Genomic DNA, 20591 nt, shown 5'->3' on the forward strand with positions numbered 1-20591 from the left:
TTCCAAGACCAAAGCAAATACAGCAGAAACAGCACAGATAAATAGATCTATTAAGCCAAACACAATTATTTAAAAGTTTGCAGTACTTATTCTAAAGACTAAATATAACTGGCTTCAGAGAAATCAGACTTAGTCTAGACAAAGCAAACTGTTCTATGAACCTGCTGTTAGGTGGAATACTACAAGCTCCGGCAATGAAACTATTCACCATCTTGACCACCAGAGACTTCTGCAATTGAATATTTTAGTCGTTGGCTGCTGTAGAAACAAAGGTATTTAAAACTCCTGGTCATTTCAGAATGAATAATAACATTCTGTTTTTACAGTTTCAGTCTTCATTAACTTTTGGCTCAAGACAGCTGACATTACTTACCAGCAGTAAAAGCATAATTTCGTGGGCTCCCAGGAGAAACACTTCTATACAAAGGAAAAAAAAAAGTTCCTACAGAAACAAAGACTTGGCATGATTGACTTCACTACATTCATTCTACTACTCAGGCTTCCATCATCAATCCAAGGTTATAGCTAGACAAAATACACAAGAAAAGGTTTGGCTGGCAGTGTTATCTAATTGGCCAATGCCACAATAGCTTTACAACTTAAGCAGGTGATGGAAAGCCCTCTAGAGAAAGCGTTGACCTGCACTAAATGTACACAAAACCAACTTTGTAGGCACTTTAGGGGGGAGGAGGGACAACACCACCATGACTTTACCTTAAATTCCGTAGAACACTTGATTTGAAAAAAGAAAAAAAAAAAAGGAAGAAAAAAAAGCACACTTCAGTCATTCACTTCGGATACCAAGAAAAGTATCTTGCCCATTCCCTAACTTTTAATTCTTTTGAAATGCAATTCTTTTCTCATATTTGGTAGCTTTCTGCCCATCTGTCCATTAGGGAAGAACAATCCAGGTTAAGGACCCATCCTCCCCAAACAGGAAACCAAAAAAAAAATAAGCCAGAAACTCTCACTTTTAATAGAAATAGGACTCCGGATGCTGAAGGCTATCCAGTAGCATTTAAAGCAGCACTTTTATGATATTTCATATATTTTCCCTGTGTGTTATCCTACCTATTACGCACCAAACAGTGGTCATATACAGAAAAGCTCTGGAGTATAGCTGGCAAGAGCAAAAGGACAAAGAGTAAATGTGCTTACACAGATTTTTATATGGGTATGAAACTTTTGTGTCCCACTGAGACACTCTCAAGTCTACCACTTTATTTTAACACCAAAACAAGTATGAGCAGTGGGTCCAGTGTGACAAATCCAGATGAGTGTCTGATGGAAACGCCCAGGTTGCAGCATTGCCCTTGACCAATCACAGTGATCACTTAAAAATACGTGGTTGCTCTGATAAACAGCTCTTTCAGATCTTTGGCAAATCTTTGGCTAACCAAATTTTAAATGAATTTTGACACATTAATTCAAAAAATGTAAAAGGTGTGTCAAAATACAGAAGAAACTAATTTCTGGACATATAAATATTTAATCTTTATCCTCTGTACTTAAATCATGATTTTTCCCCATGATTTCTTACTCCACACAAATGAAATCTGTTATTAAAACAGCACAGAAGTTTCTGTCCTCAAAATTTACAAGACTTAGTTCTGTGCTATTTTTTTTTACAAAACTATTTTAAAACCTTAAACTCAAGCAGGACATGGTTTGAGGACAGTGTTCTTGTTCTTTGCAAAGCATGTGGTGAAACAGAGTCCTGGTCCATGAACAGATCTCCCAGTCATTGCAGTCAACCATAAATTCTCTGCAAACTAAAAGCCAGCCTAAGTAGTACACTTGCACAGCTGCAGAGGATGCTCAAACACTTTTTGCCATCTGATTCTTCCAAGCCCACTGCTGCACCATTTATCTAAGGCTCTCATAAAATGACCATCACTGGAATCTAAGCATCTGTCCATACACGACACTGAAATTGTTCAGTAGCACAAAGCACCATTTGCAAGGGAAGAAAATGCAATGCAGTGACTGCAACACAGTAATGTTTAAATTACCCCAGGTAGGGTACCCACATGCAAACACTGTTATGCCATATGGAGTCAAAACAGGAAGCACTGACAGCTGTATAACAGAAGATGACATGTGGAGGGAGAAATGAGCAGGGAAGCCATCCGTGAATATGACAAACTATGTGGATGTGTGCAAGAGAAATCGCTTCTTGCAGAAACAGCACACCACTTGAAGAAAAAAGATATTCAGAAATGAGTCATCAGTAGCTTGAGGCAAACCTGAACAAAAACCAAGAGCAAGAAGAACATGGAAATATCTTTTTTTTTTTTTGACACCCTGCTTAGAGTTTACACCTCTATTTTTCTTGATTTGCTAATATGACAGATCACAGAACACTTCCACCTCCCTTTTATGTTAAGACTCAGAAAGAATATACACATCTTCACAAATTGCAATTGGCTGCCACATAATATACTTGGATTGAAACAAGATTTGCACTTTGAAAAATAAAGAACAGTATGAGAATATTCCTTCTCACATTTCTCCAGAAAATGTCTTCTTAAAAACGCCGTGAGTAAAGAGCACAGACACTGGGCCTAGAAAAGCACATTCTGTACAGTTTTCTGTATTTACACTGAAGTGAATGAGAAGACTGAAGAAATTAAACACTTTAGAGTGCTAAAATCAAAACATAAGCAATACAATTTTTTAATTTCAGTATTTTAAAGTACAGAAAGTGGAAACTATGAATATCAAATACAAATTTAAACAAAGCCACTTGTCCTCCCCTAGAATAATCAATGTGAACTACTTATAGAAACTTACAAATTTAAAGTAAAATCAAAACAAAATAAATACTGTACATACACTTTCCCTGCCTGCAGGCAAAAGAGGATGGGAAATACTGTTATGAATTGAAAAAATGCTCTTAAAGCTGCAGCATCCCATTTCCCAGCCAAATACTTAACACAGTAGTGCGTTTCTGTAAAAAGGAAGACACACATACACCGACCCCTACCGAGCAGACAAGCTAATATTTTCAGAGACATTAGAAGGAAAGACAGAAATTAGACTATCAGAGTAGAAAAAGGAGAGGAAAAGACAAACAGGCCAGCAAAACATTACTACAAAACTAGTAAATATAGCCAAGAACTAGCCCCCCCCCTTTTTTCCCCTCAAATTTCATGGTTTTTTTCCTTTTTTTTTTAAAAAAAAAAAAGATTTGCCAAAGTATTGGCAGCAATAGACATTTCCCAGCAGAAGTGACAATACATATCAATATAATCTCTTAAAGTGATCCCTTTCATTCCCTTCCCACAGCATGAAACTCTTATGGCTTAATTTATATTAAAAGTAGAAAAAAGTCCTTTTTTCCAAACAGAAATGCAGCCTATGAAGAAGGCGCATCTCCTTATCAGTGCTACTTGTATTTCCCATCCGCTGCATGACTTATCACTCTTGTGCTCCCACAAAGAGGGCTACTAGGGTGTTTTTTTTACCGTGGGTTGTTTTTGGAAAAAAATGGATGTCGCAGCTTTTAATCTTGTTTAACCACAAATAGTAAGGCCCTGGGTTCCATTTATATTTCTTCTGAGAAAGAGAGTTCGCTCTAGGCTCACTCAGTCCCAGCTTTTAATGGTCTGGAAGTATTACATGAATGAGACTCTGAAAAGACGCTAGACTTGGTGGTGGGAGTGTGAAGGGATAGGTGGGCATATGGAGCCTAAATAGGGCAGTAGTTATAGGCTTGTAGTACCAGGTCATTCTAGCTTCAGCTCTGCTTAGTCTCCACAATCGCCAAAAAAAAGCAGTTAGCAGACTTCAGGCCAGCCCTAACTCTGAAACCCTGAAAAAAAGTTTCAACATTTGCAACTTCATGGCCATGAGGATGAAGGCAGCTGATGCCATATAGCAAAGCCTAGAGAAAGCTGAAGCTTCTAAAAGGCAATCATGACACTGTGCTCTCTTATTTTGCTATGAGAAGTAACACAAGCACTTCAACCACCAAAAAAAAAAAAAAAAACAAGGAAAAAAAAACACTTCAAAACCCCCCCAAAATTCCCCATGTGATCAGAAAGCAATAATTGTAACTCTCAACATCTAACCCTTTCAAAATTGTCTTTAAAATGGATTCATGTAGAGTATTATAGGTTGCATAGGTAATCTACCTCAGAGGTCATTAAAGGCTACCTTGTAGCCAGGGTTTATTAGCAAGTCTAGAGGGAGAAAAGGGAAAGTTGCTGGAAGAGTCATTGATATAGTTTCTAGGTGGTCTTTCCATTTTCATGTTTTGGTTGTTTTGTTTGTTTTTTTGTTTCTGTTTTTTGTTTTTGTTTTTCCTAGTTGTAGGAACGTGAGAACTTAAGAGAATGGGAAAACCATTACAATATTTCATTTCCTATTGTATGGTCTATCAACAAAAAAATAAAAGTACGTTTTTATGTAAAATCCAAGTTCACTGACTTTTCAAAAAAGATCCTCCTTCAAAATGAGTTACCATACCAGGCTTAATTCTCTGAGTTTTCACGTCAGTGCTCCCCACTCCCCCATCTCTCCCATCCCAAGTGATACAGCAAGAAAAAAAATAGGGCTCTTTCCCTCCACTACTACAACACAAGGTTCAGTCCATCTACAAAAAGATTGGTGCAGTAGTGTTTTCACCTAAAACACAAAAATACCCCTACAAACAAGTACACAAAACAAGTGAGGTTACCACATCCTCTTCATAAGCTACCAGGAGACTAGACTTTTTTTTTTCCTTTTTTTTTTTTTTTTTTTAAATATTGCTCATAATGGCAATTTCTTTTAAATTGCTTGTTCTGTGGTGGAACATCAGAGTTAACATCTGCTGGAAGCATGGATATCTGAAGAAAATGGGAATGAACCTCTGCCTGTTGACAGCCTGCGAAGAGACTATTACATAAACTCACAACAGCAACAACAGTGGAGAGCCACTTTGGGAAAAAAAAGTAGAAAACAGAACAAAGAAAGGATAAAAACAAGAAGAAATAATATATATGGGTCCAGCCATGTCTGTGTTCCAATAGTAAGATACAGATAAATAATATGGATGGTCAGAAAAGAAACTTTGTATAAACTTGTCACATATACAAGCACACTTATTCCATACTTCAAAATTCCTTACTCCAGATTCTATTCTGGCATACTTCTATTTCCGATTAGTGTTCTCTGAAATCTGCCTTCAAGGAGAGATGGCTCATTCCTCCTATTCTGAATCTGCTTGCTGTCCTAAACTGGAAATTTTTGTTCTTAAAAATTATACAGCCAGCAAGAAGGAAGCAGTTTGGTTCAATATGCTAAAGCTAAAACAGATTTCAAAGCTTGGTGGGCAGTAATCTATTTGCTCAAGCTTAAGCACAGAGTATATTTATATGGTATATAATTTTAACTAGCACTGACAACATAGTTTATTTCTTTGATTTATTACCTTGATGAGAACATGTTAGAAGATAGCTAAAATATTCTCTTTTGACTATTTCCATCTGGAAAACATAGCACCTGAGAATAGCAAGTACTTATTGTCACTTTCAGCACCAGAGAGTACCTCTTAGCTTATCTTCTGATTTGTAGCAATCTTTTGTTATGTCCATTCCCAACAGTCTAAACAAGGTTAATAGCTTGCATTAATAAAAAATAGTAATTAAAAAAAAAAAGACTGAAAACAGCCTGAATGCAGCCAGTGGTGTTCTTCTTCCAGGGGATGGGGGTGGAAGAAATATCTACTTTTGTGAAATCATAGCTAGCAAACAAAAAAAGGTTTAAAAAAATCATTCATATGCATACTCACGCACACAGACACACACACATGCATATAAGGTCAAGTCAATACAAAGTTAAAGAGGGGCTGCAAAACAAACAAACAAACAAAAAAACACTTAAATTATAATTTTGAAGCTCCAGAGGAAGTTAGGCCATGAAAACTACCCAATTTATTTGCAGTTGCATTATGTTTTGATGTTTCTCAATTTAGAAACAGGATAACATAGTGCTGAAGTTTTGACCCTGCAACAATCAAAACCACCTGACATCAGAACCATTTCCATAAATTTTTAAAGGCATTCATAATCTAGTCTATATGAAAATAACTCTGCACAAATATTCTGGAAAGTCCAAGATAATCTGTTTTTAAATTACAACACGAGAAAACTATTTCAGTATAGAATATGGAGGAAGGAAAAACTGGTTATGGAAATCTAAATCAGTTCAAAAAATTGGATAACTATGCCTGAGTATTTTACTCTTAGGAAATCACTCAAAACAAAACAAACAAATATACAACAACAACAAAAAATCGTTGTCACTAGCACATTAATGTTTTCATTTTGGCTGGACCCTGCAAAATGCCCTTTTCCAGAATCAAGTATTCCCCTTTCTGCCTTCATCCCCGACCCTCAAAAGTTAAATATTTAATTTTATATTACAGAAAAATACAAATTTAAAACCAAAATTATTTACAATAATTCAGAATCAGCATTTGCTATCAGCTCTGAAGGAAGCTTGACACAAATGATCATTCTGATACCAGTAAGCTACTTAACGCTTATATGCGCACCAGTTAAGACTTTTAATTGGCTGTCATGCCCAGCTTTGAAAGCAACACAGATTCTCTTGCCTTCCTGATCTTCACTGAAATGTCTGAAGTACAATAACAATTTTAATGCTTCTTTCATGCTACATTAAATAATATGCCAAATCTTAAGACCACAATGTATCTTATGAGTTATTACTGAGTAAGCGTTGTGGAAAAACATGTAACTTAACTGAGCTCCCCGTTCCTCCAAGAAGACGTATCGTTTCCCTCCCCTGTACCAACTTCTGAATAACCTGTACAAATGCAACTTCAGGGACCTTTTTGCAGACGATAATCATCAGAGATAAATCAAACACCACATCAGGAGGAAAAGTATGCACTCCAATTTGGAGGAAAGGGGTGCGGCTTAAAGCAAGTTAGCTACTGGACTGACATAAGAAGAATCTTCTGTCTTTAAGAGAGTCTCCTCTAGTCCATCAAATAAATAAATCTGTATAAAAGAGGAGAGGTCAAAAAATAACCAAGCTGGCAGAGAATATGCACCTTGCAAATCAACAGAAGCCCAGCCAATAGCTTATAAAGAGCAGGAAAAAAAATAAGATTCCAGAAGCCTTAATTTAAAAATAATTAATAATGCATCTCATCCCTATTTAAGACTATAACCTGAATATCAAATTTAGGAGTCCAGAATAATAATCACCATTAATGTGGCTCTCCACTGCACCAAACATACATTATCAAAACAATAAAAAACTTTCACATTCTTAAATCTAAATTAATAACCCCACAAAAAAGTCTTCCAAATAAATAGTTTTTTAAAATGAATTTAAAAGTTGTCAAAATCTATCAGAAATAAATTATTGATAAACCACCTTCATCATCTTCCCCTCATGAATTAGGTCAGAAACTACCAGCAACAAATGATATTCAAGCCCTGATGAGAGACTAATTCTCACAGTCCATGTCTCTCCGAAGATTTCCCCATTCCCATATGGTTATTGCTGAGCAGGTGTGGCACAGTGAAAATGCAGCATTGGGTTGTGGGTTTTGTTTTTTTTTTTGTTTTTGTTGTTCATCAGGCAGTGTTTTATACGGTACATGCAAGTCTGCTTCAAGCAGAGGAAAAACAGCAGCTCCAGGCTCTGTCGACCTCAATACTGGTCTGTGTAGGAAAGACAGCAGTAGTAGAAGTAGCAGCTACATTAAACAAAGAAGCGTGCATGGCCATTCCGGTTCAGCTTCAAGATCTTCCCAAGGCGCTGTTTAGCAGTTGCCATTCCTTTCTTTGGACGTTTGCCTGAAAAAATAAATCAAGTACTTCAATTGGGAATTTCAGAACAAATTTTTATTATCATAGAACAAAGAAAAGAACTTAGAGCTGAAGCAGGCAAAGATTTCACCTAAATCACTTTCCAAAAAATGTTCTTCATCTGTCTGTTTTGGAGCAAGCAAACAGGAATCAGAATTCTAAGAACAGCAGGAGTTCCTTTCCCTATACTCCTGCTAGCATTATCATAAATAATGCTATTGTACTATTTCCAAATATTTCTAGTCTAAGGAAGGGCAGTGGGTGTGGTAGGGGAGAACTTAAGCCAAGCTCCCTGAATTCTAGTCAAGTAAATGATTCCCTTGAGTAAAATATGCAAAATAAACTAGAAACTAAAAACTAAACAGAATGATCATCAGTTTTCTTTTTGTTTGTTTGTTTTTTGTCATGTTTGTTGTTTGTCCTTTTTAATGTCACAGTTTTTAAACCTTCACTTAGATAAATAAATCTGATTCAGGCCAGTGTTTCAGAGTATAGCTGTGGTTCTCTTTGTTCTGTTCCCTGTAATATAATGAATGCACGACAGACAAACCTGCAGAGATGCAGTGCTAACAATGACAGGTTCTATTAGCCAAGCAGTCAGTCAGATCTCTTTTTTCCCCTCCTCCGCACATTCTAAGCCAATATTTAACAATCCAAAGGATTCCCAATTTTCTATTTTTCCTCAAGGTCTAAGCCTGTCCGTTTTGCACTTTCTGCATCTAACAGCTCTTTTTGATGTTTACAGGGTTCTTTTGTCAGGTGCTTGTTGTCCCACCACCTCCCACCCCCCTTTCCCTAGCAAGAGGACAGCAGAGATAAACATTACCTTTTGTCGCCTGGTTACTGATAGGGGGTGGATTTGATGCTGGCCTCTTCGTTGGGTGAAGTGGTATAGACAAGGACGTTTCACCATATGGCCTGTCAGGGCTAAGGCTGCCATCACTCAGCCGGCATTCTCCTTGAATTAGATTGGAGTCTCGTGTATACTTGCCATGCTGAAAACTCAGGCCATTGTTGTGGACTATACTTCGGTTTTCCTGAACTTTATGATTAGCCTCAGATGCACCCTCTTTCTTGATATATTTTTGTGTTTTATTTGTATCCTGATGTGGAAAGGAGGGGGGGAAGAAAAGAAAAAAGTGGAAGTTAATAGCTTCTGTATTCAAATTCACTACAGCTTTTCTAATCCCACTACTATATCTTTGAAAAAGAAGATGCAACTCCACCAGTGTCACCAGTGTCCAACCACTTTATGATTCCATCATTTCCTCTAGGACAGATTCCTCTTAAAAATAAGATATATAAGTACAGTATAATATCTCTGTGCAAGCTTTTTCATATTCACTTAAGGACAATGCTATAGATTAATTACACATACCAGGGTACTCAATTTTTCTACTTTCTGATTTTAGTTTGCAGTAATCAAAACAAATGCAATTGCTGTCAATTAAACTGGCCAGTACAGCAAGCCATACCATAACCATTGACTACTTAAACAAGTAAATTGTTTATTTGTTTTCAATATCCAGCTGATGGGACAACAAACACTAAATAGGGGATCACCAACTGTAAAGATTGTTAAGTAGTTAGATGTTCTTAAAAAAACCTACAAAGCATGCAGTTAAAATACAGTTATTAAACAGCACTGTTATTTTGTAACTTGATTTGTTCTTCATACTTCCAGCATATACAGCTTTAGAAACAGACACTTATCAAAAAAAAAACAAACAACAATGTTAGAGAGTAAGACAAGCAATCTTTCACTTATACATTCCTTGCTGGATTCCACCTGGACATCAGCAAGCAAAATATTCCTACCTGCTGGCTTTTAGGTTTTTATCAGTTCGGTAGTATCAATTTCCTAGGTATTTTTTAAATTATTATTAATTTATTTATTTACTGTTAACGCTATTGACAAGTTCCACTTGTTCTGATGCTCTAGCTAAGAATAACAAGCAAACAATATAGTTCTTCTCCAGTTAGACTGCATGCAAATTCAGATTTTGTAATATATTTATTTTTTCAAGATACTATACTAAGCATCTTTATACTAGCCACCATAATGGAAGAAAGTTTGAGAGGAAATAAAAAAAAAGACCATGACAGAAATACAATCTTCAGTTATGAGCACCACAAACATCTATTATCAGCTCTGCAGTATGTGAAGACCTATCCCATCATACTTAACTTTCTGTGCCTACAACTTTGCGACCTCTTTTTCCTATAAAAATATGCTCAAAACGTTTTAATATTGCTTTAATATTGCTTCAAAATATTGCTTTACCTGAGGGGTAATCCTCGAGGCTTCATTCAGGTGTCTAGCCCATGCTGAAGTTCCCAATTGTCTTTCTTCTTCCTTCACAGACCTACCTAAAGAGAATTTCAACAAGCTTAAACTTTGAAATCAGTAATTAGGAGTACAAAATCAATTATACATTTGAATAACTTTAAAATTAAGGCAAGAAGGAAAGAAAAATATAATGGAAAATTTTCCTAGATAGCAAGTAAAAGCTGTCAAATCTGTTTGGTTCTACACACTAAATCAGAAAACAATTTCACAATATAAATAGAACTAATTCAAGATTTATATACCTCTGTAAGACAGTCAGACAAACACAATCATTCAAATTTGAAAGCACTGATGCTGAGGACATTCTACTTTCTTTGCTATACTATACTGTTCAGTTTTCTACCATGGCTTTGTCTCATGGGTAGCTCGTACAAACACCAAGACTGTCTTTCCTTTACAGGCAGTGTTTTCTTTCTAAGCACTAATGGGCTACTCACACACAACATATGGAACAAGATCTAAGCCAACAGGCCTATACTAGAAGTGTCCACGTTGATAACATATGCTATACAGTTAGCTTCTAAAATTGAGGGTATTCCAAAACATCAATTCAATTCGAATTTAGAGGTTAATACTCTGACACTGAAAGATTTTGCTAAATATCGCTACACTAAGAGTTATGCAGTTTCATCTCCTTCACCAGTGATACATACTGGTGATATATACTATGTTAGCTGGATTTTTTTCCCCATAACAAACTACAGTGTGCTACGTTTTAGATTAGTGGCTAAAACTACACTGACGGCACACCGAAGTCTTGGCTATTGCTGAGCGGTGCTTGGACAGGGTCACAGCTTTCTCTTTTTAGCACTCTTGCCTTCCTACAGTGAGTAGGCTAGGAGTAAGCAAGAGACTAGAAGAGGACGAAGCCAGGACAGCTGACCTGAACTGGTCAAAGGGATATTCTCTGCCATATCACATCATGCTTGGCAATAAGAACTGAGGTAGAGGAGAGAGCAGGAGCGAAGGCTGTCTTCAAATCTGTTTCTCAGAGACTCGCTGGGCATCAGTCTGCTTGTGGGAGGTGGTGAGTGATTGCCTTTGCACCACTTGTTTCTTTTTCTCTTTCTTTCACTTACTAAACTGTCCTTATTTCTCCCCATGAGTTTTCCCACTTTTGTTTTTCCTGCTCTCTCCCCAATCCCACAGGGCAGGGGGAGGGAACAAGCAGCTGTGTGGGTGCTTAGCTGCTGGCCTAAGTAAACCTACCACAATGATAGTAACCTAGATATTACATTTTTAATAAAGGTATAAAGACAGTAACACACTGTGTATGTCTGTGTGTTTTGGTGGTTGCTGTTTTTTGTTGTTGTTTGGCTGGTTGTTTTTTGTTTGTTTGGGTTTTGTTTGTTCATTTATTTTCTGTTTTTATTTACTTGATTGGTAGGTTTTTAAGGACCTACAGCTTAAGGTACCAGAACATTGTCCATGATATCACATCAGGCTTTTCTGTTTTCTACTTAAACAAAAAATGAATGTATTATTAGTACTTTGACCTAGCACCCTATTTGCTGGTGGGTTTCTATTTGTTTCACATGAGCCAAGCTATAATCCTCTTCCATTTCCTTCTCATGCAAAGAATTTTCACACATAATTACTTTTTCCTCTCTGTTCCAAAACCTGAATTTGATTCCTTTGAGGGAATTAGTGTTAATGTTCTGTTGTCTGTCATTCCCAAAATTCATTTAACAGATGCCTGTTTTCCACAGGCACAGAGACATCAAAATGCCTCTGACAAAAAAGTTACTTCTGAATTCTCCTCAAGGTTAGATTCTCCTTTAATGCACTGCATTCATAGCAGAATTTCATGAGTAAAGCCAAATGTGCTTTCCAAAATACATGAAAGCCATCAAGCAGATTCCTGTTGATATCTAAGTAATACACATGCTATGCAAGTTGCAAATATGTAGATGCTGTCAATCCTTTTTGAAGGAGATTACACTTTCTGTCTAGCCATAACTTCCTCACTCTTGTAAAAATGCCATGAAACTTCTAAATGGCAATATTCAGTAGATGCATTTTGATGACCTCTCAAGCTAAGTTTGCCACTGTTTTATGAAGTATACTTAACGTTTTATAGCAAAACCGAAAAAAGCCCACCTTTCAAAAAGATGTCTGGTTTACTTAAAAGCTTAACTACAGATCTTAAATATTTAAATGCTTCTTCTGAGCAGTCTGTTCAACAGCAGAGAGCAGCAGCATAATTAATTCAGGTACCTACCACATTCCATTGCTTTGTGACTCTGAGATGGCTGTCTGTCTTTATGCCTACTTCTGGGATAGCTTCTGTGTTCCTGAAGAGAGGTTCTTTTATCTGTGCAGTCTGTGCTTTGAGTATGACCTGGTAAACATGTGGTATAGTGCAATCCTGCCATAGAAAGCATGCCCTGAATAGCTTCTTCTTCTGTACTTGTCGAGGTAGGACATTCCCTAGAAAAATACACGAGTATTAAGCAGTAAAAAACAGAATCCTATATTTCTCCAAATGAATGATTTTTGCATTCATATAAAGAGAAACCATAAATATTTGAACGAAAAGGTCTAACAGTAATTTATAAACGAACACAGAAAATATTCTTACTTTTTATTGGGAGTTTCATTTCTGGATGGCTTCTGAGTAGTTTGACAAAGGTCTCTTGTGACCTTAGATTCCTCTTTGAAATTTGATGTTACTTCCTGTTTCTGTTCATCACCTGAGCTTTCTGACTCCTCTGTGGAGGAATCCTTCTGCTGGAACAAGAGCAAACAGTACATTGAAAGGTCATCATGCCTCCTAAAATAGAGATGCTACTTTAATTTATGCTAAATAAAAAATCCAAAGCTTCTGGGTCCATCTTTATATATATATACATTTATATATATGTGTGTGCATAAATCAGAATGCAATTAACTTGAATAGAGTAACTGAGATGTTATATATCCAAGTATTGCAATACTGAGGGATTACATGCCCCAGTAATCAAGCATCTCCAAATCTAATTTCTTCCAGAAAACACTACACATATTATGCCATGCACAAATCATTGCATTGCACAAATTTCTTTAAAGAGAGTATTGACTATTCTTTATCTTCTATATTTGAAGTAGAGGAAAAAATTACGGAACTATGGTTCCAAGGAGCTGCCCAGAGTGATGCTTATTACTTATAATGAGACACATGTTGTCCCAGGTAACAGTTTCTCGTTCCTGCTCTCACAGATGGAAGGTAACTTCCATCAGCAGCATCTCTATGAGTGGCAGAAACTCTCAGGTAAATCCAGAGCACACCCTGAACAGGGATATAGCAGCTGTTGCCACTCTTACAGTGGCAAAGCCTCATTTCATGAATAGAAGGGCTTTTCAACTCCTGGTGAGATTACATCTTGTATGAGCAGAACCTTCTCAAAGGTGGAGCAGCAATACGCATCTCAACGTACCTTTAAGTGAAGCAAGATCTACAACAGATACAATCTTAACAGTAACACAGACTAATTATTTACAACATGTACAGAGAATAACACTTTTTTTCAAGCCAAAGACTATACATAATACTCAATAAAAGGCTTCAGAGTGGAAGATCAAAACATGGAGGAATCATAATTCTTCAAGACTGCTACCACTATCCCTGCCATCAAAACATAACTGGAATGACTAAGTCAGTGCAACAGATCACCAAGGGATGTTTTTTAACGATAACTACATTCCTAAGAGCATCTTGTTAATCCTTGACACTTGTAAAGTGACATAAATGAGCAACTACATTGTAACTACAGTTCAATGTTAATTAAAAAAAAGAAAAAGTTGTCTTGTTTTGCTAAGATCTTCTCTACAATATAAAAACATAAAAAGGATTTACAAGAGCTACTGAGATGCTTCATTTTGGATATATCATTACCAAAAAAAAAAGCAAACAAAAATTATTATGCTAAATATTATTAGAAATTAGGAAGCAGGATATAGTAAAAATAAGAAAACAGTTGCATTAATACAGAACACTTTACTCAATGAGAGTGATCCAAAGGTGGCTACATGCTTGTAAACAAAAATATTTAGTATACTTGTAAAGAAATCACTACAGTGTAGGCATTCAAATGGAAGATCTCCATTTATGAGCAGTCTAAATCACCTCATCAGGTTTTAGCCAGTTAAGGTTATTTAAAAATTGAAGGTTTATAGGATTGTTTTCATTTAACTATTCTCTAAAATGAGTGTGGTAGACACTTATGATTCTAATGATGAAAGTTACATTTATTATGGAAGAAATGAACAAAGCAATTATTATCTAAATTTTCTCAGCCTTTGCACATTCCAGAGCAGGGTCATCCTTTGCCAACCCCACATTAATGGTAAACAAGATCATAATATTTGGCTCAAAAGGCACATCTTGCCATTTTCCTCAGTACTAGAAAAAATGAAGAATGAGACAGAAGGGTAGAGTTTGAAATAGTGTCTTGAACAAGAATTAAATATTTTGTTATTGCCCAAATAAATTTGAAGTTTGCAAAGTATACTTAATTGCTTTGTTAACTTTTGTGACTTCTTCTAGCTATACCTGTGTAGTGCAATCAGGCTCAGATTCTTCTGAATCAGAAATATCAGAGTACTCTGAGGATCCATTCCTGAGTTCTGATTTCACACTTTCAAAGAACACTACAGAGAGAAAAAAAATAAAATATAAAACCCAACATTTATTACAAGTAATATTTAACAATTATGATGGAAGTAAAGAACATGAAATTCACATTTGATCTTTTTAACAGTCTTTATAAAGAAAGCACAACCCCATACTGATATGGCTCACAAGTCAAGTTTCCTCAAACTCTGAGTTGTCTACTGTTGACCAATAGCCTTGTGAATTGGCTCACTGGATGAAGCCAGTGGAAGAGAAATCGTGCAGCAGGAGCACAAATCTTTTCTCTCTCTCACAGATGGCAACACTGACAACTAAAAGCACCTCAGTTGATTCCTGCTTTTGTATATATAGATTGGAGTAAGAAGCGTGTCTCAGGAAGAATGGAGTAGGCTTCACTAGTTGCAATTCTACAGATTACAAGTAATCTTCAGTATCATTCTTAGACTCTTTAAACATGAAATTTCCTTGTTTTAAAATAAGAGCAGTCAGAGAAACACTCATCACAGAAGTCAGAGGATATTAAATGACTTAAAGGTAAAATGTATATATATATTTCGTTACGTTACTTGCAATTTTTCTTTCACATCACAGTTCACTAGCAATATTCTGAATGTTTTGTGTCACTGCAGAACTGTCAATCGGGAGTTAAAATGAAGACCTGTCACAGAAGCTTAAAATATTATTGTGATGACACACAATATACATGTATTGGTTTTCATCACATTGAGAACTGAAAAGGTAGGGGTGAAAAGGAAATACCAACCTTAGACACTTTTTGCTAGTAGTAAGATAAAGTACAATCAGAGAATGAAGTGTCAAAATAGACATCAAAAATAGTGGCACATGACACAATAATCTATCAAATACATCCACCTAGTAGTCCACATGGTTTATTTCTATAAGTGCTGAAGGAACTTGAATACGAAGTAGTTAAACTGCTATCACAAGTATTCACTTTTTAAGACAGCTTATGTTCCAAACCACAAATTGTAGGTGTTCAGAATCATCCAATACTGTATACCTGTGTCCATGCTGCTGGCTGAAGTCTTGGTTAAGTACAAATTAATGGAAGACTATAATATGCAGCTTATCTAGCAAATATGCTTTGGAGAAAAGCTATGACTCAGTGAAAAAATAACGAGTTTATAAATGTTTGTCAAGAAGCTAGTGGATAAAGAAGCACTTGAGAAGTTTTATGTTGCTTTTTTAAAAGTCTCAGCTAGGAAACTGAAACAAGTACCATATATTAAGTACTAACACAGATCAGAAATTAGTTCTGAAACAAAGACAAGTATAGTTAAAGTAATTTGCTTTTAACAGTTTAATATGCGGCTACATAAAGAGAATGCAATAATTTGTAATTCATTAGTTATTTAAGCATTAAAGATGTACCTGATACCCTACTTGTAGTAGGATTTTGTTTCTATTGTGGACTGTGGCAAAGCTCATAAACAGGCAAACATATTCCAAGTGATAGCATTAATTTCTAAACACTACATATGCAGAAATTGTTAAGAGTCAAAAGAAAGCTAAGAATGAAACAGAGTATCAGAAAGTGAATACAATGAACACCTGGAACTTAAGGTAGTACTAGAAAGAGCTGTGAGGGATATCCAAACACAGTAAATGAGCAACACAACTGTAAATGAATTTAGGCCAAATAATGTTCAACATATGACCATAAATATTCTAAATGACTATAGCTTTAAAAAAAATAAAATAAACAACACCACCAAGGGATTTCTGATGATAGTTTAAGTCTTTGGCTTAAGGTAATAAAAAGACAAACAAGATTCTAGGATAAGCAACAAAATAGATAATACAGAGAATGACACCATTACATAGCTCAATTTAATTCTCCATTGGAGTACTGCATCATGCCTTTTTCAAAAGAAAAAAAAAAAAACACTGCTCCAAAGTTAGAGATGATTCAAAGGAAGGGGCAAGAACAATTAAGGACATGAAAATATGCTCACAGGTGGAGCTTCAGATCTTAGCCAAAACTTAATGTGTAAATAGTGAACCACAATTTAAAAAAAAATACAATTAATGAAGGCTCCTCAGGAACTACTGTCTCGTGGAATTGGAAATGCCTAACATTAAATCAACAAAACTATAGAGAAGAAATGCAAGCCTTCACAAAAATCTATGAGAAGGCAAATGATGTAGCAAGACAGAATAGGAACTGGACAAGTACATAATTAGCTAAATACAGAAAATACTTAGAGTTATAGAAGTAATGCTAACACAGAATCTCATACTTCAGAAGCCATCTTGCCTTCTCATAGAGATTAACTGATACCCTGCTAGGGAGAAACAAATTATTTGTCATCTACTTATTACCTGGCAATATGATCTAGACTGAACTGCTAAAGCCACCTAACATTACTGAGACATTTCTGGTTCATCTGGGACTGAGTACTAACATATGTAACAAACTGTATGAGTCTCAGGTTTGATCCAATTTGGCTGTGCCAATATTCCCACATTAAGCCAAACCATTGACCCTTCTTTATTTTGCAAGGTGTGGGCAAAGCAATCAGAGAATACCTGCCCAGTTTTCTTTCTGCCTTATATTGCTCAAAATGCCACACAAACTGCGTTCCTCTAAACTCCCCTAAAAAAAAAAAAAAAAAAAGACCAACAGCCCTTTTAATTTGTTTTCTTGTTGCTGTTTTCTACATTCCCGCACAAAAGATGCCTCTTGTTTTCTCACCCTTCACATGCAGGCTTCAGATACACTTACTGACATTCCCAAGAACACAGGACCCCTTTTTTAATTAACCTCTTTTTTAATAGAAGTAATTTTTTTGTAATTGAGCTTTTAAAAAAATCAGTGTAAATATACATACTGTTTTTTCTTGGGTATTTTTGTTGTTTTCTGTTTATTTGTTTGTTTCCATTACTTTGGTATTTACTGTTATTACCTTATAAAGAACTAGTCTACCCTCAAGTAAATTTATGGCTCCACATGATACCAGAGAATGTGAAGAATACTCTAAAAATTCTGTGAATGAAAGCAGTCATTATCTATAAGATCAGGCTAGCCTACTGTGAATTCCCCCCCAAAAAATAAATTGAGAAAAAAAAAATCTTAAATCACCTTCCCTCTATCCACAGGAAGTATCTTGCTCTGTTAAGTGCCATGCTGTACCTTTGTCTCTCTGATAACACTGGGTCACCATTTAGAACCAGAATCTTGGCAGGACACACAAAGCTGTATAGTCTGACCTGTTTAAAGGCATCTCTCTATAGACTTTGCCTCTTGGCCTAAATCCCAGTAAGAACAATGGAAGGCAGCAGCCTGTTATAGAAACAGGTTGTTCCATTATGGAATTCTCTGCAGAAGAAAAATTTCTCCCTTTCTGCAACCTTCACTTACGGCATAATAACATAACCAGAAATAGGTGATGTTCCCTTAATAGGGACATATGAAGACTCTCACAATTCAATTACAAATATTAGTGAAAGTCCTGAGTACTCAATTTCTGGAAGAACAATCTGAACATTCACTTTTAGTCCCAAATACATTTCTTAGATTTAGATGCAAACTGCTAAATTCTAGCTGTATCAAGTAAGAGCAAAGACTTTGAAGAAAATCTACAATTTCTGTATATGATTTAATCTTCAATGCAAGTGTAAAACTTAGTTTAATTTTTAAAGTGGAAAAACAACATTATACCTAGCCTTCACTCAATTAGCCATTTGCCTTTTTGGTTCATGAGCACACAAGGGACGTTTTTTCTGTGCAGATTTTTAAATCTTGTCCTCTGTGACCTTTGGAAGCACAGTCAACAGGGATTAGAAATTGCTTTGTTAGTGAAAATAATTAAATATTTTATCCAGGCTGACAATGGACTCATAAATGTTGTTACAGATGTGCAGGAAGCCAAGGGAACTGCAAGTCTCTAGAGGAGTCTTGTTATCTTATAAATGTTGACCTCCGTTTCCTAATACATATCCTCTGAACCCCTGGTAAGCTCTACTGTGAAAGGATGTGACTTTTATAATTAAACAGAAAGATGAAGAAACTATGTCAAGAACCAACTTGTCCCTGTACACAGATAGCATTATTAAAAATAAGCACTGAAAACAGGTATTCTATATTGATACTTTACTAATACACTTTGTGATCAGCACTGTTGAACACTTGGCAGGAAGACTTGAGGCTACAGAAAGGCCAAGGAAGATCAACTCCTAGTGATGGATGGTTTAGATATAAAGTATTGGAAAAAGGGACTGAAGTGTTTTTACATACAGATAATGATAAATTCTCCCCCAACTTTGCACATAACTGCTAAGGTTGAAAGTGTAAGATTTTATTAATGCTAAGTTATGTTTCTTCGCCTTTATGGAATAAACCCATTCATTAGCAAAACACACAAAATCATATGAGCAAGTATGTAATCACCAAATGGAACAAAAAAAATGAAAGATGACTTGGGCTTGAAATTATCTGCATTTTATCTTTTATTCTCTAGAGCGAATGATATGTAGCAATTTTGGTCAAAAAATCAGCACTCTCATATTATGAAACAAAACTAAATGAACAAATATCTTATACTCAAATACTCATCTAGAAAACCAATTAAACATCCACTCTGAAAGATGCTGTATTCACAGTATTCAAGATGGCACTAACATAAAAAGATGAGTTTTACCTTTCAACTCTATGCTGTTGTTAGCTTCTTCGGTAGACCAATAATATTTGACGAATCTATTATTGTAACTTAATGCTACTTCACTGATCTATTAGTTTATCCTCTCTATACTTAGGTAAAATTTCAGTAAACTCAAGACCATTAAAACATTGAACTGACAAGGCTTAGAGAGAAGCTTACTGTTCAGTGGTTTCTGGGCATCTGTATTCCCTCCTCCTTCAAATCCTGAGGTCTGGACTTCTCTCTTAACAGCCGTCTTTTTCGACCTTGTCCTGTCATCTTCGTCTTCACTATCTGCCGTGTAAAGACTTCGATCTGTAAATGGGCGTCTCTCATCTCTGTCTCACAAGAAAAACAACATACTATTCTTACAAACCTGAAGCAATTGTCTTCTCTTCCTTAATTATTTATGTCACCCTTGAGATAGTAACAGTAACATTCTCTTATGCTCATCTCTTTGTTCTGAACTGCACATATTTCCATTTTGTTCCCTGTACAACTGTCGCTACCATAAAGATGCAAAGTTTGACACCATAATATTTTTAATGAGAATCACTGTAATATAGTGACCCAACCTAGCAACTGAATGAAATGTCATAGCAAAGGAACGTGTAAAGCATTTCCTCCTCTTCACTCCGTAACTGTGGCTCCACTAGGGGACAGCAGACACAATAGACAAGACATTCCTTCTATACTCCTAACACGAATCTTACTTGTAAGAGAGAACTCAGAGCTTCACAAACAGAAAAAAAAAAATACTTTTACTAAAAAATTAGCATGCTCTGGTCCATAATGACTAGGAACAAGTGATCCACAAACAATGCTTTGTACCTAATTATTCTTCCATTTGACAGCAGAAGGCGAAGATCGTTGTCTTTTGTTCGCCATTCAGGTACTGTAGAAGATGGCTGAAAGGGCTTGTTAAATCTCCCGTTCAGTTTCGAGTTTGCTGTATCCTAAAGAAGTAAAAGCAATGTTGCTTATTATTTATTTCTATAAATTAAATTGCTTTTCCTGCACTCCACAAAAGCTTAAGCTCAGCACCAGGACAGTTACACATTTCTGATAACCAACTGAAGAAAGCTCAAGAAAAATATGTTCAGATGTAAAAAAACAACAGACTGCATCTTCTTCCTTAA

General features: G+C 35.9%; 1 protein-coding gene across 1 annotated transcript in view; it reads right to left on the reverse strand.

Annotated features, from left to right (window-relative positions):
- Positions 1–2275: 2275 nt before the first annotated feature.
- Positions 2276–20591, reverse strand: part of KDM7A (lysine demethylase 7A) — a 61093-nt gene continuing 42777 nt past the window's right edge. The window contains exons 14-21 of the mRNA XM_083848341.1: positions 20284–20408; positions 19633–19790; positions 14711–14808; positions 12761–12909; positions 12397–12609; positions 10114–10195; positions 8656–8932; positions 2276–7817 (exon numbers count right to left, since the gene is read on the reverse strand). Coding sequence (XP_083704467.1) covers positions 7723–7817; positions 8656–8932; positions 10114–10195; positions 12397–12609; positions 12761–12909; positions 14711–14808; positions 19633–19790; positions 20284–20408 — 1197 coding nt within the window. The 3' untranslated portion in view covers positions 2276–7722. The remainder of the gene's footprint in view (positions 7818–8655; positions 8933–10113; positions 10196–12396; positions 12610–12760; positions 12910–14710; positions 14809–19632; positions 19791–20283; positions 20409–20591) is intronic.

This window comes from Anser anser (genome assembly GCF_964211835.1).
Source record: "Anser anser genome assembly, chromosome: 1".
Lineage (NCBI taxonomy): Eukaryota > Metazoa > Chordata > Aves > Anseriformes > Anatidae > Anser > Anser anser.